Consider the following 24766-nt stretch of genomic DNA (forward strand, 5'->3'; position numbering starts at 1 on the left):
AAAAGTTCAGAACACCTTGTTGGACTGTCTTGGCATGTCTATGATCATCTTTTAATGACGAGTGTGAATTTGTCATTTTTTAAAGGGGTCATGAAATGCATTTTTAGATCGTTATATTATGATTCTAGGGGTTTAGCATGAAGTTACTAAGTATAAAAAAGTTTTTTGCATCAAAAAAAGTTAATTTTTCATCTGCCACAAACACTTAATTTTTAAGGGGCATTATCTCTTTCAAAAACGCAAGTAAACTTACACTACTGTGATTGTTGAACTTCATCGCAGTGCATCCATGCCCTCCTCCACAGCATGTCACTAAAAAAACTTCAGCCATACGTTTTTAAAAGTTAAATCTTTTGGAAGGGTATGCACAGTCTTTGGAGGTGCAGTTTGTCTACATCCAGGGACAGAACAACATTGGATGGTCTTATTTACAGGAGAATCATTCTTGTGATTGATTGACTAACATGAAGAGCTCCTTGATTAACATACGGATGCAGATGAAAATAATGACGTCACAAATGGGGAGATTTCAAATCCTGGCATTTCAGAAGGGTTGAAAACAAAACAAAAAACTTATGAAACTTATTAAAATATGGAATTAGCTCGGAAGTATGAAACTTGCAGTATTTTTTCATTGTAGAGAAACATCTCATATTATGCACAAATATAAAGGACATTTTTCCATTTCACAACCCCTTTAATAAATTGTAATGGCATTTTAAGATGAGTTGAGAAACTATTTTTCAGAGAGTGTAATAATACAGACTCTTATATAACCCCCATGACAAAATATGAACATGCTGTGATTGTGTGTCTGTATGTACAGGTCCCTGAGACTGGATTATTTAGGGATCTATGGAAAATATATATTTGTTCCGGACCAGAGTGATGAGTCTCTTCAATAACATAGATATTTAATTTTTAGACCTGGGTCCACATGTTGCTCACTCATCTGTCCATCCAAGACCACTGAGGAGTTTTAGGATTTAATTAATACAATTTTAATTTTATTTCATAAGAATATATGATCATATAATCATGATTAGAGGCGTTCTCATTAGCGGCGTTCTAAATCTTTCTCATGATCTCACCTCTCCCAGAATGACAATCATCTTGACGCCTGGAGTGTCCTGATATCTGAGCACATGGTCCATGAATGTAGAGCCTGGATATCTAAAGATGACAGCAAAACAGTAGAAGACATTTTAAGACTGGAAAAAGCATGTATATGCCAGTATGTCTGATAGAAGAACAAGGACTCTCTGAGAAAATAAAATAAATTAGCATCAGAACTCACTTATATAGTTAGCGCCCCCCACCGAGACTACGTCACACTGAGTGAATCAACATAAAATGACTTTAATTTACATGCCTTTCCTTTTACCTGAATCTTTCCCATCCTTCCTCCAGAATTCACGCCAATTGGTTTTTACCTCAATACAGGTTTTGATTAATGCTAATTCCCATTGTGAACTCATGTTTACATTTGAAAGAGTTTTGCCTGTTGGTCTGGGATTTGAGAAGAAGTCGTCGCGGTTTGATTCTTTATATCGGTCAGCCTGTAACACTGAATGTCTAACTAGATGCTCAGCGTTATGTAATTTTCAGAAGTCAGGTATCCATATTTTATTCTTTACTTCAGAGCATTTGATGTTATGCATGGATTATCTTTGAATTGATTATGTTATTGGCATGATATATTTACCTGACTAATAATAAATTGTTACACTGATTTATTCTGACTTACTCTGGAATGATTAACTATCTCTAGTAGATTATGAACGGGTATAATTCCAACAAAGGGTTAAACAGAATAATTAAATGCGTGGTTAAACTATTAAATATAAATTACCAAATAACCAATTGGCAATCTAACCTAAATTCGAGGTCATAATAAAATGGAGTCAGATAAAGATGAATTGTAATTAAACCCCTTTGCCCAGCTGAAAAGATCAAACTTTACCCTCCAATCGTAAGCCTCCATTGGGACGATTGGGCAGGCTTACAACATCTTAGTTGCTGATCTGTTTATTAGCTTAATTAAAAAATGATTAGTACTTTCTGAATCCTGCTTTAAAGGGATAGTTTAACCAAACCTGTATGAGTGTGTTTGTTCTGCTGAACACAAAGGAAGAAATTTGGAAGAAGGTTTGTAACCGAGCAGATCTCATCAGCTATTGACTTCCATAGTATTTTCTCCCCACTATAATAGTCAATGGCTGCCGAGATCTGCTTGGTTACAAACAGTCTTCCAAATAATTTCCTTTTTGTGTTCGGCAGAACAAAGACATTTATACAGGCTTGGAATAACTCCAGCGTGACTTAAAGTTGACAGTTTTCATTTTTGGGTGAATAATTCCTTTAATTGAGTTTACAACAGTTTTAAGGGCGGGTTCCTTATCTACTGTGGCCTATGTCCGTCAAACAAAATTACGCGAGTCAAACTTTGCTAGTGTACCTGATGATTTTGAAATAAATTACTTTATATGCCGTTTATCTGATTTATTTGTTTATCTGATTGACTATTTGGGTTGTCAATTCACAAGGACAGGACATGTTCTGTTTGTCACCTGTCTCCTCCAATAGCAACTCCCTCATAAACCCCATCTGTAGCGTGTGAGATGATGTTGTTGAGTTCATTGGACATCCCTCCTGAGCGGGACACATACGCCACGCTGCCTGGCCTGTACAGCTTTGATGCCAGGATATTGTCAAGCATTCCGCCTGTGTTCCCGATCTTAAAGCAGCCTGGCTTTATACCGCCAACCTTAAAACACACACGTTGAAAAAACACTCATGAAAAAAATTATATTTTGCATTAAAAAAAATTAATAAGCATTTTAGGACAATGAAAGACATTACTAAAATCCCATGGATGTTTGTATTGAATTTTGAGTTTGTTTGTTATTCTCATCATTATAAAGGATGATCTGATTGTTAATGCAAAATACAGGTGAAGATGTGCAATGCTACCAGTTTTCACAAAATTAATTACTGAGTATTGTCTGATCAGCTAGTTGGGTGTATATCTAAATAGGCTATGTCATGTTCAGACCCAATCAGAACATTCGGGAGTAAAACACAATGACAAACATAATTTTCTTTAGGCATATAATTGGAACTCATTTATTTGATTTTGGAATGAAATGACATACATGTTTTTATGCTAATTTATGGTCATGTTGATATTCAGCTATAAATACATATACATTAAACATATAGCTATAGAAACAATCAAAAACACTCACAGTTGCAGGACCAATGATTGTTACGCCCTTTTCATCGGCTGATTTGATGAGTTTGCGGGTCAGTGCTTCAGGAATGCCTTCGGCTATAATAGCTATAGTGTGTATCTGATAAGACAAGATCACTCAAATCAGTGCAAACAAACATTCAACTTCTCCGGTGTCATGACAAATCCTATCCGCCTGTGAAATCGTGTCCACTGGTAGCGGTTTTAAATGCCTGATCAAAAGTTGTTAAACATGGTTCTGGACAAGCAATTGCCATACTAAGTACACACATACACACACAACACATTTTTCTTTTAAAATATGCAATTGATTGCTATAATGGAAGCAAAAACATGTTCTGAATTATTTTGACTGATAAACTAAGTGCCAATATAAAATCATGACATAGTAATGTACCTTTAATGTAAATAATAAAGAATAATAAAAAAAAAACAGCAATATAAAGAACAGGTGCACAAAATAAATAGATACGAGATATGCTTGTATATATCTTATACTTATATAAGCACTTATAGCTTCAGTTATATATTACTAGTATATGAATCATATGATTTGTAAGACATTAAAGACTATTTTAACACAATTTAAACAGCAAAAATCAAAACGCAATTTTGTTAGAATTGTAATCAGGCTCTGAACAGATTACCTATTAAAATTTCTTTCAGCCAATAGAATCGCTCTGGGGGGTCCTTGCGGACACAATTTCATAGCTGACAGGATTTGTCATGACAACGGCTCAATTGTACATTTACCCAATGTCCTCTTAAGATGTTCAACAGTAAAAGGTGCAGTTTACATTTTGAAAAATTATTCGAATGTTTGAAATTCAAACATTGATTTTAAACATTCTATCAAACAAATTATATATTTTAGTGTTAAGTAAACTGTTATCCATCTATGCTTACATATATGATAGGTAGTGACTTCAGACAGTGTAAGTTGCTATGAGCAAACCTCTGCAGTAGGCATGTGCCGATATCAATTTTTCATGTTGCGATTAATTGCTGAAGCTTTTATCACGGTATACGATATTATCACGATATTATAATAAGTTGAAAGAAAAGTGTTGTTTAAATACAATAATACAATGCACTAAAAATATATACAGCTCTGAAAGAAATTAAGAGACCACTTAACATTGAGAAATCAGAAGTATTTTTCATTGTCAGTTTGGTAATAATGAATTAACATGTTAAAGGTGCACTATGCAACTTTTCGTCCACTGGAGGGCGCCTATTCTAAACGGCTCACGAGTACCGGGACCATCCGTCCACTCTCTTCCCTGAACTGAAATGAAGTAGTGGGCTGTACTTTCCACACGATTGACATCAGGTTCAAGTACGCCAGGTTGGCTGGTGGTTATGTTGCCCGCATACCACCTCCCATGGCCGAGACTATTATTACGATACCTGTCAGGCTGGGGCTAGTAATGCTACTGCTAATTAAGGTTGATATCTCTGCAGCACTATAACTTGACATTTTTTTAATGACATCATCGCCCTTATTTCTTCTCATTCTTTTGATGCGTGTAGGTCATTTTTTGGATATTTTTACCTCAATTTTTACAGATGGCACCTTTAACTAATGAAGTCGTATGTCTCAAAGTTTTACTGAACAATAACAAATAATCAAAACAGTTCTAATCATTAGGGCATGTTGTAGTCCAGATTAAAACATAAAAATGTTTAAGTTTGAAAATAAATAGCCTATTAAGTCTTTAAGTATTAAGTATTTGGTGCTGTGATGAACAACATTGAGATTACAAAAAAACGAATGGCCGTTCAGGGTTGCTTTTGTTTGCGGGATTTCCAGGGTAACCACTGCATTCTGCAGTTCATCAGCGCCCTCTGCTGTCACTGAGCGGCACTTCATTCAGCGGGTCTCCTTCACTCGTTCATGTGCTTCCCATTTACATCTGAGCGTGTCCCTTTGACGCAGAATACAGCGGTGTTGATCATTTATACGTTTGATGGGCAAAGTATTCTTGAGTGCATTATATATTTTTTTAATAATTGTTAATACATCATTTTTTACGGTATTTTTAAGTGCCCACAATAACAATATTGTGCATATTAATTATCGTGATATATCGCATTACCAAAAATTGGCACAGGTCTACTCTGAAGTGCACACCAGTGTTTTCCAGACACAGGACAGCACAGAGTGGCCCTCAGGCATGCGTCTTAATGAACATGTAACTGGAGTAGTGTCATTTTGTATCGACTTTCCGTCACTTGGCAGCAAGACAACATGGAAGAGTAGCATAGCATCCTAATTTCTTATTAATGATAACTAATCTTTTATTAAGGGTTATACCCACAGCTAAAGCTATATACAGAATACCAACATGCCAAATGGCCTAAAAAGTGAAATGTATACACATTCTTTGCTTGAGGATGGCCAGACAATTGACCATATTTACGCAACTCAAATTCAAACTCACAAATTGAAAGGGAATCAATTCAGAAAATCAGAACAAAATAACAATGGGCTTTGTTTGTATGTGCATCAAGGCGTAACCTGGCAATAAATTGATGGGAGGCATTCTCATAGCATTAGCTACTGACACAGCATTGAATGAAAAGAAACTTTATTAGACACCCAGGGCTTTACCTGAGGATACTGCAATGTTTCCATGGTGCTGTCGAAAGCTGATCGAAGGGAGGCAAAATTTATGAGCACATCAACGTCTGGATGTTTCTTCATAGCATCAGCCATATTCTTGTAGACTGGCAGTAAGATCTCCTTATGACCCCAGTAAAACTTCTGCTTGTGGTCACCACTAAAAACACAATAAAAACTAAATAAATCATGCCCTCAAATCTTTAATCTTCAGTGTCACTGAATAAATTAAATAATGGACATGGTACAAGTTATATTACATTGAAGAACTTGATCGTAAACATTCTGCGTAAGAGTAAAAAAAAAAAAAGTATTTACGTGAAGGGGTAGACCATTGCGACAACAGAGGGTTCATCCCGTGAACACACGTAATCAAAGTCCAGCATTCCTTGAACTGCCCGCGTCTGCATGCCCCACACGATTGCCTTGGTCTGCTTGCAGAAGAGAGTCGTGGCTTTAGCTAAAGGGGTAGAGAGACAAACGGATAAAGAAAGATCAAAGATCAAAAGGATAAAAAATGCAAATTATTTTTTACAGCCATATTTGATCAAATTTACCAGGGGTACCAACAATTTTGACCACGACTGTAAAAGGCTTTCAATGTATTTAAAAAATATTTTAGGTGAAGTAACCATATTAAACCCAGACAGTTTTCCATGGTTTCTTATAGATTTGTGTATAGCCTTCCAATAAAGTATTGAATAAAGGAATGTTCATGTTTATTTTCTCAAATGTAAGTACTTTTACTTAAATAAGTTAAGTCTGGAGTGGGCCACTAGGGTACATGTGTACTAGAGCTGCATTGTTAAAAGATCGTAATATCGATTCAAACACTCGAGGGATCTTATTTCCAAATGACAACGGTTCATATGTTATTATTTCAATTAAACTTCAGAACATTCAGATCTGTCCCGTGCTGCCACTGAGCCAGAGATAAGTTGTCATGTACAGGTATGAAACAGCTTTACACACAGTCTTTTCAACCACATAATATTTCTGTTACAATAATTCTAATTAATCACAGAAATATTGAGATAAATGTTTACAGTTCGGACATATGTCCAGTAGGGATCAAAATAGAGCACATTGTGTAACTTGAATCTTCAAATAAATGGTAATGGACTGCATTTATATAGCGCTTTTAACAGACACTATGGCCATCCAAAGTGCTTTAAATTTGCCTCACATTCACCCATTCATACACCGACGGCGATGATAGCCATGTAAGGTGCCATCCAGCTTACCGGGAGCGGCTGGGGTTAGGTGTCTTGCTCATGGACACTTCAACACGTAGTCAGGTAGAACCGGGGATTGAACCACCAACCTTTCGGTTAATAGGCAACCTACATGAGCCACGGCCGCCCCCCAAATAATGATTGATTCAATGGCAAATACACTCAATGACTGGTGTAACAATGTAATTGATGAGATTGAAAACACTAATTCATCCAATAATAAAACAAGTCTTTATGAATGAGTCGCTTTCCATTTAATTAAATATATTGTTATTCATTTTTGATTAGTCAGTCAAACTAAAGAACTGCTGATCAAACTGAACAAATATAGATTACAGTTTTGATATCTGACATTTTAGCATCTACTGTCAACAGTGACAGCAACCTGATCACAAAACAGCACTGTGCAACGGTCAGTTTTTTATTTACTAGTGCTGTCAATCAAATAATATTTTTTGTTGTAATTAATCAATATTTTTGCAATTAATTGGCGTTTTTAATATTTTATAATGTAATGTCACAGTTATTCTCCAAATGAATGTAGAAACAACTTAAAAGACAGCATATTTGAATATTTTCTTGCAATGGGATATTTATATAAATGAAGGCCAGTATCACCGATACTGCTTCTGATTTCTCTATGAATACATTAATGATAGAGATTCAAGATTACAGTATAACTGAAAGCTTTCAACATTTATTAGGCTTTAAAAAAATAACTTGTAATGTTAATGAACTTAAAAATATTTCTATTATAAACCCATTATAAAATCATATTTACCTGTAGCTTTCCTACCTGTTAGAAATTAAAGTTATTAAACACCTTTCTTGACTGCATAAATGATAAATTAAATATAGATTAGTCCTTATTAAAGCAAACATTTTCTCTGTTACCTTTATTCATGGATTAACATTAATGACAGACATTACAGCAACTGGTTTATTATGCTGCTGTCACTAAGATCTGTAGTAGACAAACATGGTGCGGATCTGACGTACTGTCACGCGCATCTAATTTTCTCAAATTTTCTCACAACTCTTAAAGTTCATTTAAGATGTTATTCACCTCATTTGAGACTGCTCTTATGAGAGAATACTTGACAAAAAAATACTTGACAAAATACTTGATTTTTGGCATTATTCTGTGTGTTATTGTTTGTTCAAACGATACTGGTCTACGTGTTTCTGTGTGTTGTTTGTGTGTGTCACATAGGACATTCACAGATAATGCTTTCTCTTTTGTCTTGTCGCGCTTGTCTCGTCACGTGACCATATAATGCAACAAAAGAATGACAGAAAAACGGATGCTGCCTTAATTGCATTTGAATGAGTTATAGTGAAAAATGTAAACTCATGTGTCAGCGCGCTAATTTTGACAGCACTATTATTTACACTTTCAAGAACTTCTCTACCCTTGAGCTCTCTTATTAACACCATTCATTGTCTCCTGGTAAAATATTCTGTGCATGAGTGCCACAATATCATAGACTGCAGCAGAACATGCATACTTCACTATTACACAGTAAATGAAAAACAGTATGTAAAAAATATTAGTATATTAAAATTCACAGTATTCATAAACCAGTTGGCAAAAGTACCTTTACTACTGCTACGGCCTAGGATATGCTCTAGAAATTGTAATAAAATAGCTAGTTTTGACCAGTCAGGTCTTCATAAGGGAACCAACAAATGTAGGTGTTTTAAAAAAAAAAAAACTGCCCACAAGAGTAAGATGTCTTTCAAAGATTCACACTGGCAACTTTGTTCGCACAAAGCATGGTTCGCATGAAAAATTGTTAATGTGAAAGCTGTCATGCGGACCAGGAAACATATCAGACAGTTCGTTGCAGTTCTTTGCTCACAAATGTTGATTTAAAGAAACACAAACACAGTCAAGAGTAGTGACAAACGGTAAATGTCCCTGTTCTCGACTTCTGAACATCAAGAAACGTAATAATCAAATCAGAGGACCAGAACTAGTTTTTATATAATTCACTAATAAGAAACACACTAAACATTCGACTAGCCCTGAGATCTTACCTTTAACTGCTGCATTAAACAACACCGTCACAGACCACGAATGGCAAAGAGTGGAAACTTGTTATTAAGATTGAACAGAGAAAGAAAACATGACAGTATAAGGAGAGAAAAGAGATGGAATAAAAAGTGAAATTAACAACAAACAAAAAAATACTAACAGGACAAAAACCGTGGGAAAAAAACAAGACAAGAAGAGAAGTGTATAAAGAAAAGGGAAAATAATTAAAGGTGCACTAAGTAACTTTTTATAGTAGAAACCTTTAATACTTTCATTAAATATGTTAAAATTAGATGTAAACTCCAATCAATCCTAAAAAACTGTTTTATTTTCAGTTTCACGGAGCACTTGTGAGCAGTGTGTATTTCTTTTTAGCATGTGATTTAACGTCTCCAAGCATTCACACACATGAAAGCAGAATGGCACTGAGTAGCATTTTTGATCAATTTATCACCAAACTCTACTACAATTTATCATTAATGGCAGTTATGAAAATAAATAATGAATGTGGTAAACCAAGAAATCATTAAACAGCAGATTTTTTAAAAATCGATACATACTAGTGTTGTTGTCACAATAACAGAATTTCTGTTAATAAAATGTTAATACTAGTGCTGTCAACCAAATAATATATATTTTTTTAAATCAAATTAAATTCTGTAATTAATTGTGTTTAATCGTACCTAACATTAAAGTTTTGAATATATTTTTATATTGTAATAATTTCACATTATGGTCCGTATTTTAACGATCTGAGCGCACGGCGCAGGTGCACTTAGGGCATGCGCACCAGGCAGATCATGACTCTTAATGAGTCATGGGTGTGTTTGGGCATAAAGTGCAATAAACCAATCAGAGTCTCATCGCCGATTTCCATTAAAAGCCAGTTGTGCTTAGCCTAGAAATCTAGACGCACCCTAGCGGCAGCAAATCTAATCTGCCCGCGAGTGTTGTCTAGCAACTCTCAATACCCTTCTGAGCTGTAATCGTCTAACTCTGGCCGGGCCAATCACATCGTGTATAGAGTCAGTGGGCAAGTGATTGGCTTGGGCGACTGTCACTCTCTCTCGTTACCATGGCTACCACCGCTTTCGCTACAGGATCTGCCCACATGCGCGCACCCTTAGGAAGAGCAAAAGCATTGAAAATTCACAGTGCCGGGTTTTGCAGTCAGCGCAGGCAAACAATACAAAAAAGGAAGTACAAGAAAAGGCAATGCACAAAAAGTCTTTGGATAAACAAAGAAATCAAACGCAAGTGAATATCGGTGTGGCTTTCCAATGATGGCGAGAACTGAGGGACCTCAAGGGACTGAAAAGCGACTCCTTGATGGCATTCTAAATCTGCTGGACAGGTAATCTTTCATTTTGATTATACATTTTTTGGTTTATGTTTTGATGAAGCATGTATCACTAGCACACGTAGCTGCCTAATATAGCATTACATTAGGTAAAATACAAATACAAAACACTTAGCCATTAGTAGTTCATGTTGATCCCTGTCGTGTTGAATTTCGCAAAATTTAACTTTAGTTGTATTTGGCATTAAATGAAAAATGTAATCTCAGTCACATATGTATAGTAAATATAGATATCATTTCTACAGTAATTTTGCATTTGATCATTTAAGAAAACTGAACATTTATATTAATAAACCGTCAAATGCTCAGGCCTTAAGCAAGTGCAAAAATGTTGCGCTCAGGTAAAAAAGAAAACTCTAAAGGGTAAATCCCTGCTTGATATCGATTTTCAGAAAAGTTACCACAGGGATAACTAGTTTGTGGTGTTTTGTTTTTTGCACTATGATATGCACTGTAAGCGTGTGGAGATCCTGCAGATTGGTTTAGAACATTCAAGTTGAAGTTTTTTTGTTTTTTTGGCATTTTTATAGAAATAATTTACTAAGTTTTCTTAAAAATTTGGAATTGTTCATGTTAGAGGTATACCAAATTACAAGATGCTGGCAAATCTTAAATTGTATGTGATTCTGCATCCGTATATAATTCGGTTAAACTTAGTGCACCTTCAATTGAAAGTTAAACTAAAGAATTAATGCAAAATTCAGAATCAATGCAAAGTAGCTGGTTATGGTTCTACAAAAGTTATCTTTAAAAGTTGATCAACTGAGCTCCAAATACCTGGCGGGACGCCTGCTGTGGGCATCATGACATCTTTGACACAATTGGTCAATTTGTGTTCAGAGAATGAAGTATTTCTGGTTCTTGCTGGCGTCTGAAATAAATAACAAAAGAAAATAACTTACTTCTGGAAGGGTTTGTGGGCCACTGCCATTTAGAATTTTAGTACCATAATCAGGGCTCTGAACCGGTTCAAGGAACAAAAAACAAAAACTGGAAACAAATAAAAATTTTACAGGAACATATGAAACAATAAAATCAAGTTGAATCATTCTGAACAGAAACGCTTATTTGAAATTACCTTTAACTGGTTATTAACGTTATTTTATCATTGTTTAATATTTTAATAAGGCAGTTAACCAATCATGAATTCAAATAGTGCGGCCTATGCAAATGTGACATTGACAGATCCAATTTGAGTGAAATGTCAGTGCTCAGTTGTCAAGTAATCATAGGCAAGTTGCAATGGCAATGTCAACCATTAAAGCATTGCATTTAATTAAAAATGATAAATAATATCCAGCATTGAATGTGTTTTTGAAACCAGCAAAAATGGCAGGTTAGTGTAGTGTTAAGACTGCAACATACCCTGCAAGAACAGAAAAAAATAGTTTTCGCTCCCAGGGCTGTGAGAAGAAAATGACGTCATTTTGTTCTCACAGCCCGGGCTTGGGAGTTCTCGCAGCTTGTTCAATCAATCAATCAAACTTTATTTGTATAGCACCTTCCAACAACCAAAAGGAGGACCAAGGTGCTTTACATTTAGAACAGAAAAACATCTACAATAAATAACATATTAATACATGAAGCAATGACCAAAGGAACAGTTACACAAAATACAAAAATAAAATTCAAAAATAAAATTCAAAGTGCCACAGTGCTACTGTGTGTTAAAAGCCAGTTTAAATAAATGCGTTTTTAACCTGGACTTGAATAGGGCCAGGTCTGTAAGAACACGCAGGTCTACTGGTAGAGTGTTCCAAAGTTTAGGAGCAGCAAAAGCAAATGAACGATCGCCCCACTGCTTGCACCGGGACCTCGGAACAACTAGCCTCATCTGGTCAGCCGACCGGAGGGCTCTGTTTGGACGGTGGACACTTAAAATCTCTGATAAATAAGGTGGCGCAAGGCCATTAAGAGCTTTAAAGGCAAACATTAAAATTTTAAAATCAACACGGTACCGAACCGGGAGCCAGTGGAGGGAACAGAGAACTGGACTAATATGGCTGTGTCTAGATGTACCGGTTAGAAGACGAGCAGCTGCATTCTGTACCAGTTGGAGACGATGGAGTGAAGACTGTGTGATGCCAATGTAGAGTGCGTTACAGTAATCAATGCGTGAGCTGATAAAAGCATGAATTGCCTTTTCCAGATCACTGCGGCACAGAAAAGGCTTTACTTTGGCTAAAAGTCGCAGCTGGAAAAAGCTTGCTTTGACTACAGAGTTAATTTGTTTGTTAAAATTCAGATCTCTGTCAAAAATCACCCCCAGATTCTTTATTGCCTCACTAACTTGAGGGGTTGTGCTTGATGATAAATCGTGGTGTAAAATAGGGGAACCAAAAATAATATATTCCGTTTTACTCTCATTCAGATGAAGAAAGTTTCGTGAAAGCCATAGTTTAATATCAGATAGGCAACTATGCAAGGAGTCTAGAGCTGAACCATCATTTGGAAGCACAGGCATATAGACCTGGAGGTCGTCTGCATATAAGTGGAAAGAAAGATTGTGCTTGGCAATAATGGAACCAAGAGGCAACATGTAAAGTGAAAATAGAACAGGGCCAAGAATGGATCCTTGTGGCACTCCAGAGGACAGAGGAGCAGTGGATGACGAAAATTCATTGATCATAACTGAAAAGCTCCTGTTGTTCAAGTAGGAGCGAAACCACTGCAGGACTGAACCCGTGAGGCCGACCTGTTGAGCAAGGCGGGCGATAAGTACTGAATGGTCCACAGTGTCGAAAGCTGCTGTTAGATCCAGCATCACCAACAGCACAGATCTTTTAGCATCAAGGGATAGAAGGATGTCGTTGTGGACTTTCAGCAGCACAGACTCAGTGCTATGTCGTGACCTAAAACCAGACTGAAACTTTTCTAAAATTGAGTTATTTTCTAAAAAAGGCTGTAACTGTGATAGCACAACTTTTTCTAGGACCTTTGATAAAAATGGTAAATGTGAGACAGGTCTAAAATTAGACAAAATGTCGGGATCCAGGTTGGGTTTTTTTAAAAGTGGTCTGACCACTGCGTGCTTGAAGACAGTTGGGACAGTCCCTGAGCTGAGGCAGCTGTTAATGAGCGAGAGGACGCATGGTCCTACAGTATCAAAGACCTGTTTGAGCACCTTGGTTGGAACAATATCGAGGGGGCAGTTGGTGGGCGACACGTCGCCTGAGCAGAACTTTTTTCTTGCGGGTGTCCGAGAACTATTATGTGATTGGTCATACATTTAAATTGGGTGTGGTTAATGCGGAGAAACGCAGATGATCCGCACCTGCTTTTCTCGTGAAGTATGAATGTACTGGCCATACCGAACTTTGTTCTTGTTTTTGCCACCTTGAGAAAACGAACAAATTCCTTTGTTCTTGCAGAGTATGTTTCAAGCTTTAGTTAAACAATGTAGTGTATTTTTTAAATAAATAAAAGGGGGTCTAATGAAATTTCATGCATTCTGGCTTATTTACACTGTTAAAGTGTTGGATACTCATGCTAAATATGGCCAAAATGTAAAAAAAATTGTTTTGCATGTATGATATCATAAAGGGTGGAATTCCTTGTATGGGCACTTCTCCCAGTTGCACACATCAACCAAAGTGAGAGCAAGAGCCCACTCATCTACGAGCTTCGTTCGGGTTATGGAAGCAATTTTCAATTTGGATTAAGGAAACAGTGGATGCCGTTTGTTTTTCCACAGCAGCAACAGAATTCTGCAAATGTGTTTGTTTGTTCCTGGTCATGAGTCAAAACCGTGAAAAAAACTGTGGAAAAAATCCGTGCGTAAGTGCATATAATGTAAATGAACACGCTGTGATCACGCTGAAGACTGCTGGACATAGTGGTGTATTTGAGGTTAAAAATTATATAAATACTGTTTGGTTTCTTACACAAACCAATTGTTTCGTATCTTAAGACATGTATCTTCGTATGTGTCGTCACGAGCTGAAGGGTTTAATATGGATTTGTCTGTGCATGTTTTTTTACTCTCATAGATTTTGTTACCATTTCAGTCCCTCCAGGATTTCACAATATTTTTTGTGATTTTTGCGATCAATATGACCAATATGAATTTTGTGGAGGTAATTTCCAGAAATGTGCAAAAAAATTTGCGATGTTTTTTTTTTAAATAATTAAGATACCACATTTACCATATTATGTATTATGTTAGATGCACCCTAGTCATACACAACAATAGAACAAACAAAATGCACAAATCTTGTTTATTTTGGTATCTTACACAAAAAGGCTAGTATAGTTGGGTAGCCTACTATTAGCTTTAATAACATGATCGCTTAGGGTGGGAAATATCTGGGAAAAGTAAATACAGCAATAAGCAATTGCCTTATATAAAAAGTTCTCAAATAATTTATTAAAGGTGCACTATGCAGCTTTTGTCCACTGGAGGGCGCCTATGCAAAACAAATGCGTAGTTTGATGACGCAAAGTTAGAGCGCAGCATCTTGGGAGATGTGGTCTTCTCATCACAGCCGGTGAAAAATAGGACTCGGGCAGACATCACGTTCATGCATGCGGTTATTAACGTTACTGTAGTCTAAAGCAGAGCAGGATCGAGTGTTATGGACCTGAGCAAAGCTGCTGGAGCGATTGTTAAACAAATACCCGCCTTGCGAATACCGGGACTTTTATTATGACGGGACGGGACTCATTTGCCGGGCACCTGCACAGATCCGCTCTTCCGGTTATGATTTTGAGGTAATGGAGCTCTGTTTATCATATTAGATACATTTAAGTGTGTTTAAAACGATGTTATGACGTTACTCCATGCGTTCAGTTGTTCACACTGCTAAGAATAAAGCGCTCCTGCCAAATAAAAGCCGAAACCGAGGGTAACGCAGATATGACGCAATTGACAGGCGACTCTCAAATGCAATGCTGCAACGTCCCTGTCCTTAGTTAAAATAGCAATTTTCTCACAATTTACACATAGTTGGAAACATCTGGGATATTGTAGGTACTTTTTGGATATTTTACTGCAAAAATACTACATAGTTCACCTTTAATCAAGTAAACAGTCAGTAAAAAAATAAGAACTAATAAACAAATGATATGAGGACAAATAAATACAATGATAAATAAATACAAAAATGCTTTTTTAAGTCGTTTTTTTTATCGTTTAAGTCAGTCTACTGTTATGTTTTATTTTATTTCGTTCAGTGGTTGTTATTTGATAGGTAGCCTATAGGCTGCGGTTGCTTTCACTTTAAAGATTACTGCCTACAGTAGGCTAATAAACTGACCCATTAGCGTAGGGGTGGGCGATATCTCGATATTTAAAATATATCGAGAGATTTTTTAAACTCGATATGGATTTTGACATATCGTATATATCGATATATTGTTTATATTTAATTCTGATTCCGCCACTTTGCTTGTTTTGCCTTCTCTGTGCTGTGCTCGCCCCCCGCTCGCCACCTCCCTCCTCGTTGCTTTTGTTCCCCCTCCCCTCGCGTGTTGTCTCATTGAACGCGCCGGCTTTCGCAACCAGGCGAGGATTATTTATCAAGTTGACAAGCGCGCGCGTTGTTCAATACTCAATTTAGAGACCATGAATTTCGTTCTAACACAACTGCTTGCTAAAACTCAAAAGAAATATTAATGTGCATCATAGTTCAAATCGCAAGTTTCACCCACTGTCAGGTGATTGACACGTGCGAGACGCACTCGCAGTCGCAATCATGTCAGTTTATGATTTGTTTCTAACTGATGATCGCATATTATTTAAAAACATTTAAAAATGATTGCAATATCGTTATTTTTATTTTGTCAGCTTTATCACAGGATTATGATGAATAGGTCTATTCATGTTTCAACCAAGAGGGAAATACGAGACATCCCGGGTGTCCTATGAGATACAGTGCTCTTCTGTAAGTTGTACTTTAGCCATCATATTATAGCCTACCTTCTGACATTCATATTTCGTTCTGTAACTGGAAAAGAAGTGAAAATCGACTCGTGTAGCCTACATGATCCGCATGATGAGGCGCTCAGTCACGCTTTAGTAAAGAGCATGACATCTACTGTTTGAATTTTGGTACAAATTTAACAGGAAGTGGTGTTATGACAAAATCAGTTTATTAATATCTCAGTCATGCCCCCATCTTTCTGCAAAATGCTTACTGTTTAAGTTTAAAAAAGGGTTTTGATTCGTCTTTTGAAAAGCATGAAATGAATGAAAGGATGGCTATATGTATTGTAGGCCTATTATTTCTTTTATTTTACAGTTAAATTATTATTATTTATGTAATCAGGGAGGTTTTTTTTATGTCACCAAAGCACTTTGTTCCTTCATGAACTGACCTCTTTGCACTTCAATAAAAAAAAAAAGAATTTGTGGTATTTGGCATATTTGTTTTTGCTGTAGTTTTAGGGGGTTATTTTTCCTGTAAAGATATCGAGATATATATCGTATATCGAGATATAGCAAAATATATTGAGATATATTTTTTGCTCCATATCGCCCAGCCCTACATTAGCCTATAGCCTATACTGTCACACTTCCCAAACCTATTAACTCAAGACACTGCCAAGACGGACATTTAGACATAATAATGGGTGTATTTGATTATGCTTGTTCAAGGGCATAAGCCTATATAAAAACAGATCTGTATACTCGCGAGCACTGACAGCTGGCAAACAATCCTCCACCAGTCTGACACTGTGTGTCATTAACACTTTTTTTAGTGTTATCGGGCATATCATACTTTTATTTAGTCATTAATCCATCTAGAGTAATCAATTCGTCCGGTCCTTGGCACTTAGGCCTATGCGAGACGAGATGGCAGATGAGAAAGATTTACTTTCGCTTTTACAAAGACACACTGTGCCAGCACCCCAACGTCTGTAATCCTCATGAAAACAATTTATTAAAGCTTTATATAATTAGAGATAGTTCAGTTAGATATTTATTTTTATTTTTTGTAATTGAAAATATTTTTTTTGTGATTATTTTGTGGTGAAATGGCAAATTATGCAGGATCGCAAAAAAAAAGCAACATTTTTCTGATTTTGCATTGTATTCAGCAATCGCGGAATCGCGAAAAACTGGAGGGACTGCCATTTACATGCATTATTTGACTGACAGACTGCAACGGTTGGAGTTAAAAATCTTCATTTATGTTCTACTGAAAAAATGTCACCAATATTTTGGATGCCTTGGGGGTAAGCAGATAAACATACAGTTTTCATTTTTGGGTGAACTGCCCTTTTAAAGGGGGGGTGAAACACTCAGTTTCAGTCAATCTCATGTCAATCTTGAGTACCTATAGAGTAGTATTGCATCCTTCATATCTCCGAAAAGTCTTTAGCTTTATTATATTTATAAAATAAATATGGGCTGTACCGAGTCTTTCCGGAAAAAACCGAGCGCCTGGAGGCGTATCGTGTGGGCGGAGCTAAAGAATGACGAATGCGCAAAGCGGTGACGTCCTCAAGCATGGAGAAACCCTTGCTATCGATCTCAGCTAATAGATATGATCCAGAATCTAATTCGGAGGCTGAAATAGAAACAGCAACAGCAGGACGTCCGTCTCTGTGGTATGTACTGTATTTAGTGGCCTGTCAACATTTGTGTGTCTTTACTCGCAGTTTATGAGGACATGATTCGGTTTATGGACTCTTGTATGCGACTAAACCTTAGCAGTAGCAAGCAAAACGGTTTTGCACGTCAGACTAGTGTAACGTTATACATAGAACAACAATGGAGTCCCTTAGCGTATTTGAATGACGAAGCACGCGATCGTGTCGTTTACTGATGTTTACTCATGCGACGATAAGCAACAGCATAGACATTTGAAGCAGTTTTACTCACCGGCTGCTTCCAAAGCAGGACCTAACCTTTATCGCTGGGACCGCTCCGTCAAAAACACACTTCTTGGAGTGTGAAAATCCACTTTGCGATGCGACTGAAGCGATGTTGTGAAGCTTCCCGTCATTTCTGCGTTCAAATTGGTTCAAATGCAGCGCTGCCTTCCCGGAATGCTGTGCTGAAGCGTTGAAGTCGCTTGATGTCAAATTGGAGGAATGAAGTGGAGCGTGGCGCGTACTATAACCGACATAAGTGTTCACGGACGACTGGATCTGCAGCTTGAGAGCAGTGTTTATGGGCGTGCATTTCCTCTCTCGCTCTAATCACCGGGAGAAGAGCCCGTACGGCGCATACAAGGACCTTCCGGTCTATTAACGTCAAGCCGAGCCATACTCGAAAAAACTCTCTGAAACTTGTGAGAAACCGGAAGGAGTATTTTTAACACCGAAATACTCCATCAAACGTCCAACATTAGTTTTTGAAACTTTGTCTATGTTTAGGATGGGATTTCAAGTCTTTAACAGTGTAAAAAGCTCATTATGCATGAAACAGCACCCCCCCCCCCCCCCTTTTAGCCCTGCTAATAATGTAATTTTATTACTATTATAATATTTGTAATATGTGTATGTAATAAGAATTTGAACTGTATTCTAAATAAATTAAATTAACACATTAATCAATGTATGAATCTCACTCATTCAGAAAGGGAACAATTTCTGACGTGTCTCACAAAAGATGGACCACATGTGCTCCAACATCTTTACTCCTTTTGGTAGTCAACGCATAGTTTTGCTGCTCATTTCTAAGTTTACACATGGCTGCTTTCACTCATGTCACAACAAATGGCCAACTCTAATAATAAATGAATTACTTTGATGCTGAAAAAAAGCACACAGTGTATGTGTACATTCTTTATATCAGTCATATATTAATTGGGATAAACTACAAAAACACACTTACAGTTGCATTAGCACTGGTGTTCAACAAGAAATTGGCAGTGTGTGCTGCCGCTGGAGGCTGATTGGGAACTGGCCGATGACCCAGCGCCATGCCAACAATAGCAGTCATGTGAGTCTCTGTGCCGAAAACATGGATAGGAATTCCAGTAGTCTTTCCTGTTAAAACAAACAGGGAAACAGAACAACAAAAAGATGCAGAAATATGAGATTGCTCATGTATGATGTATAATGACTTCCATTCACACACGTCAACACATGGACATTTTGTCAAGTTCAAATTTGACCTGCAAATACATACAGTATAGTGAGATGATGTTTGAGCAAATGAAGCATAGATTGACTTCTTGGGTTTTTCAGAATAATGTAAAGGTGTCTGTTGCAGCCTATCGTTGTCAAAGGTCTGTCCTTAAATCTGCAGAAATGGGTCAAACTGACTAATTACAGATCACATTCCATTATTTTCTCAGAGGCCTGTTGCATGAAGCTAGCTGAACAAACTCTGAGTTTCAGAGTAGGTTTAGAGTTCAGATAAATCCAACCTGGTTTAGATCAAGTTCAACTGTTTCTCAAAGCTTGGTATGAACGTTCTCTGTCAACTCAGGTTTAATCCAGAGTTAGCGATCAACTCTCAAGCACGTGCACCTGAAAGTGTGATACGGGCGGCAAACAGCCAATCACAGTGTCCGTTTGATTCACTTCTCTTCTGAAGATTGAGAGATCGTTTTGAAAATTATTATAAAGTTAAATGCGTTTACAAGGCAGGAATAAACACTGCTGCTGCAGCGAAATTTTGAGAAGGCAGCTGAAAGAATATCTGACTATATCAATGCATGATGTTAATCAAAGAAATATGCCTAATATTTATAGGGTCACAAAGAGCTCAAATGAATACATGTTGTTTGAAAGAATTATGAATGCATATATTATATTTATTTAGTTAATTTGTCAATTAAAATAATATTTACATGAACATATATGATTTAAAAGTGATTATAATTAATATAATATAAATATAATAAATAATTAGAACCAAAAGATGCTCAATTTTATTTCTAAAGTTTTTTCATTATAAACTGCTTTAATTTGGAATGAGAGATACAGGGTGTGTGGCTTTATTGCATCTTTACTTGTAGCTGATTGGTCCAGTTTGGTTTTGCGATCTCTAACCCAAAATAAAACCTGCTCCAGAGCAGGTTAGCCGTGTAGTGTAAGTTACCATGGTGATGAACCTTGATAAAAACCAATCCACCTTCTTGAGCCTGAAAAACCAGAGTTTGCTCAAAATAATCTCGAACTTGCCTGGGTAACAACTGAAACCAGCTTTGTGCAACAGGCCACAGTTCAGTGGAGTACCTGAACTTAAAGGTCCCATGGCATGGGTTGTTTTATTGTTTTATAATGTCTCCTGGGGTGTACTTATATTAATAGTATGGTTTTTACATCAAAAAATTTCATAATTTAGAAATAAAAGGCATTTTTTCTTTACTGATATTAGCCCTCAGTTTAGAATGCTCTGTTTCAAGAGGCGTGTTTGCTGTGAGTCTTCAGTGAAAACACCCACTGTTGTGATTAGCTGACATCTTTGCATTTAAATTAGATAACGTGCGGATGGGGGCGTGGTTTAGTTAGGCACGACTCGCGAGCAGAGCAGCGCTGCCAGTCGAGAGAGAGACAGAGAGAAACGGAGCTGGGGAAAGATTGCTGAGGAAGTGTTATTGTACCCAGTTTTTGAGAGCGTGAGTTTTTTTTGTTTGTATATGAGAGCTCTGAATAAACACGAGTGAACTTTACAATGTTATTTCTCTCACAAAATGCTTTCACCACAGCTAACAACAAAAACGACATCTGCATAAATACAGTAAGAGCTTCAGTTGAGCATAATGAGCAGCGTCATTCAAACGGGTAATTGACCAATCCGAACATTATAAAGAGTATTCCGGTAACACTTTAGAATACTGTTTCTTACTTAATGCATAACTAATAAAGAGTTACTGCCGTACTAATGAATAATTCTTCATTAACACTCAAGTCACTAATATTAACTACTAAGGAATGAGTGTTAACTAATCAATATGTAATAGCATTTTTTAATTGTGTTAAGTATCAATTAGTTAATCAGTAACTATTCAATTCAGTTATGCCTCCTTAAGAACTACTATTAAGTAACTACTAATTCAGCTTCACAAGGAATAACTATTAAGTAACTACTAATTCAGCTTCACAAGGAATAACTATTAAGTAACTACTAATTAACAGTGATGCACAGTATCAGATAGAGGCCCTTTCTTCTTCTTTAGTACTAATGTTGTTAGATAAATGTACTACTGTTATGTGTAGCCCACTATATGTAAATATTCATTTACATTCACTCGCAAATGTGCCGATTAATGTTTCTGTCTGTGTGTCCCCACGCTATAATGTTGCAGTTCTTGCAGCATTAAATCAGAGAAAACAATTCTAGTGAAAGAGTACACAGATTCATGAGTGCACATGCAGAGTGCACAAAATGTGAGCGCACACGCAATTTCTGTGAGTCCAGTTTTGTGCGAGAGAATGGATTGAGATTCCGCTTGTAAGCAGAGATTCATTGCTTGTAAACTTGATGTGCTCTCGCGGTACAATATTAATACTATACATTAATGAGGATGTTGATGATTTCTTTTCTTTTTTTTATGTAAGTATTGTCTGCAACCAGAAGTTCAGGACGGAACCCCATCCCCAATCTAAGTGCCTTGCCAACATGGCTCAGGCATTTTATGTTTATGTGATACCAAATGATTTCTGTATTTAAGGCAATGACTGAGGGGAAAATGAGAATAAAGGGAACCTATGAGTCATTAAAAAAGATGGTAGTTAGGTAACTAATGGTAGTTAGGTTTAATTAGTGGCTTATTCTGGTTAGTAAACTTAAATATCATTCAATAAGTGTCATAATTAATGAGGATAAAACTTTCACTTTAGAATAGAGGGTCACATTTCCTTTATTAGTTCTGTATTAATGGTAGTTAGGCTTAATTATTTAACTATTAACTATTTGTTAATTCTTCATTAATTATGAATGGGTTTGTTTTCACTTTAGAATACTGTTCCAGGTTCTAAGTAACTACTTGAGAACTATTTGGTAATTCTTCAATAATTATGAATGGGTTTGTTTTCACTTTAGAATACTGTTCCAGGTTCTAAGTAACTACTTGAGAACTATTTGGTAATTCTTTTTTTAATGACTCATAGTTTCCCTGTATTCTCATTTTCCCCTCAGTCATTGCCTTAAATACAGAAATCATTTGGTATCACATAAACTTAAAATGCCTGAGCCATGTTGGCAAGGCACTTAGATTGGGGATGGGGTTCCGTCCTGAACTTCTGGTTGCAGACAATACTTACATAAAAAAAAGAAAAGAAATCATCAACATCCTCATTAATGTATAGTATTAATATTGTACCGCGAGAGCACATCAAGTTTACAAGCAATGAATCTCTGCTTACAAGCGGAATCTCAATCCATTCTCTCGCACAAAACTGGACTCACAGAAATTGCGTGTGCGCTCACATTTTGTGCACTCTGCATGTGCACTCATGAATCTGTGTACTCTTTCACTAGAATTGTTTTCTCTGATTTAATGCTGCAAGAACTGCAACATTATAGCGTGGGGACACACAGACAGAAACATTAATCGGCACATTTGCGAGTGAATGTAAATGAATATTTACATATAGTGGGCTACACATAACAGTAGTACATTTATCTAACAACATTAGTACTAAAGAAGAAGAAAGGGCCTCTATCTGATACTGTGCATCACTGTTAATTAGTAGTTACTTAATAGTTATTCCTTGTGAAGCTGAATTAGTAGTTACTTAATAGTAGTTCTTAAGGAGGCATAACTGAATTGAATAGTTACTGATTAACTAATTGATACTTAACACAATTAAAAAATGCTATTACATATTGATTAGTTAACACTCATTCCTTAGTAGTTAATATTAGTGACTTGAGTGTTAATGAAGAATTATTCATTAGTACTGCAGTAACTCTTTATTAGTTATGCATTAAGTAAGAAACAGTATTCTAAAGTGTTACCAGTATTCCTTAAATGCTCTCTGTAGTTTAATCATTTAAATAACATATTTGTTATCTAACAGAAATGACGTGAGGTTGATGGTTTTAGTCACTGACTTGATTCACTGATGTATCAAGACGGCCAGCTGCAGGACTGACAGTATTAAACGATTTAGAAAGAAAGTCTGAGTGAACTTGAATGATTAGCTACACATCAGAACTCACTGATCCCAGATCAGGCATTAATGAACACTGTTACTCACTGTTTGTGGCGGTGCTGTTGAATCCGTATGGTAAAGCCTGTGCTGCTGACATCCACTGATAAACTGACTCCTTTCTCTACTAATTCTCTGGGCGGGCAAAGCAGAGGAAGGGGCGGTAACCTTTCCTGATATGACGTCATAACAGGAGAATTCAAAATCAGCTCATCTGAGCTCTCATTTTCTCGAAGGCAGAGAAAGACAGCCTGAACTCGTTTTATACTAATCAAAATTTCTAGCGACTTGGGGACAATATTCAGGCTAGGGGAACTCAATGTTGAAAAACCTCAAAAAATAAAAATGTCATGCCATGGGACCTTTAAAGGGATCCCCTGGTGTTGAGACTTGTATGGCTTAATATAACATAAATGATGTCTCTTACTGAATTATGCAGTAGAAAACCCATGAAAGATCTACGTTATTTTAAAAATCGATTTTATATTTGGACCATGGGCGGCGCCATTTTGTTTGCGTTCTAGGTTGATGACGTAGAATGGTTGAACTCCTCAATCAGCTGGCGTTACCCGTAGCTATTTTTACCACAACGCAACTCGAAAATTGTTTCAGAGTTAAACAAAACCAATGAATTCCTTTGTAATTGTACTTAAAACACACTCAAACATACATGTGCACACAAACTCACCTACACAAGTCACAAACAGATCGGCGGGCGCGCACACGACAGGCTCTGTTTCAATCGAGATGTTGGGCTGCTCAGTCTCCACGACAGGGGCTGAATCTGAAATCGACCCTATACCCTTAAATAGGGCATTATTTGAAGGGACGGCCATTTGTAGTGTTGTCCGACACCAGTGGACATGTTCGAGTGCAGTCATTCAGTCTCACGTTCCACCGCAATAACGAGTGTACAGCCGATTTACAAAACAGCTGTCCGACTTCACGCACTCAAACATACATGTGCACACAAACTCTCTCTCTCACACAGACTCACACACACCCCAACAGATCGGCGCGAACACACACACACACACACACACACACACACACCCCAACAGATCGGCGCGAACACACACACACACACACACGCACGCACTGCGTGCGCGCATAAATTACCCTCAATCTATTCCCTGTGTTGATATCCTAGATAGACTGTTGATAGTAGATTAACTGTAATGCCTAATGTAACCAGCAGAGG

At 36.9% G+C, this 24766-nt stretch overlaps 1 protein-coding gene across 3 annotated transcripts in view; it reads right to left on the bottom strand.

The window, feature by feature from the left end:
• aclyb (ATP citrate lyase b) overlaps positions 1-24766 on the bottom strand; it is a 75910-nt gene that overhangs the window by 16177 nt on the left and 34967 nt on the right. For 2 of the 3 annotated variants that reach the window (XM_067429354.1, XM_067429356.1), the window contains 7 exons: positions 19292-19446; positions 11287-11380; positions 6195-6336; positions 5868-6036; positions 3249-3353; positions 2571-2767; positions 1092-1173 (listed from right to left, as the gene is read on the bottom strand). In XM_067429354.1, coding sequence (XP_067285455.1) covers positions 1092-1173; positions 2571-2767; positions 3249-3353; positions 5868-6036; positions 6195-6336; positions 11287-11380; positions 19292-19446 — 944 coding nt within the window. Of the gene's footprint in view, positions 1-1091; positions 1174-2570; positions 2768-3248; positions 3354-5867; positions 6037-6194; positions 6337-9151; positions 9209-11286; positions 11381-19291; positions 19447-24766 lie in introns of all 3 variants that reach the window. The other variant, XM_067429357.1, reaches the window with a different exon arrangement.

This window comes from Pseudorasbora parva, chromosome 21, assembly GCF_024679245.1.
Source record: "Pseudorasbora parva isolate DD20220531a chromosome 21, ASM2467924v1, whole genome shotgun sequence".
NCBI lineage: Eukaryota > Metazoa > Chordata > Actinopteri > Cypriniformes > Gobionidae > Pseudorasbora > Pseudorasbora parva.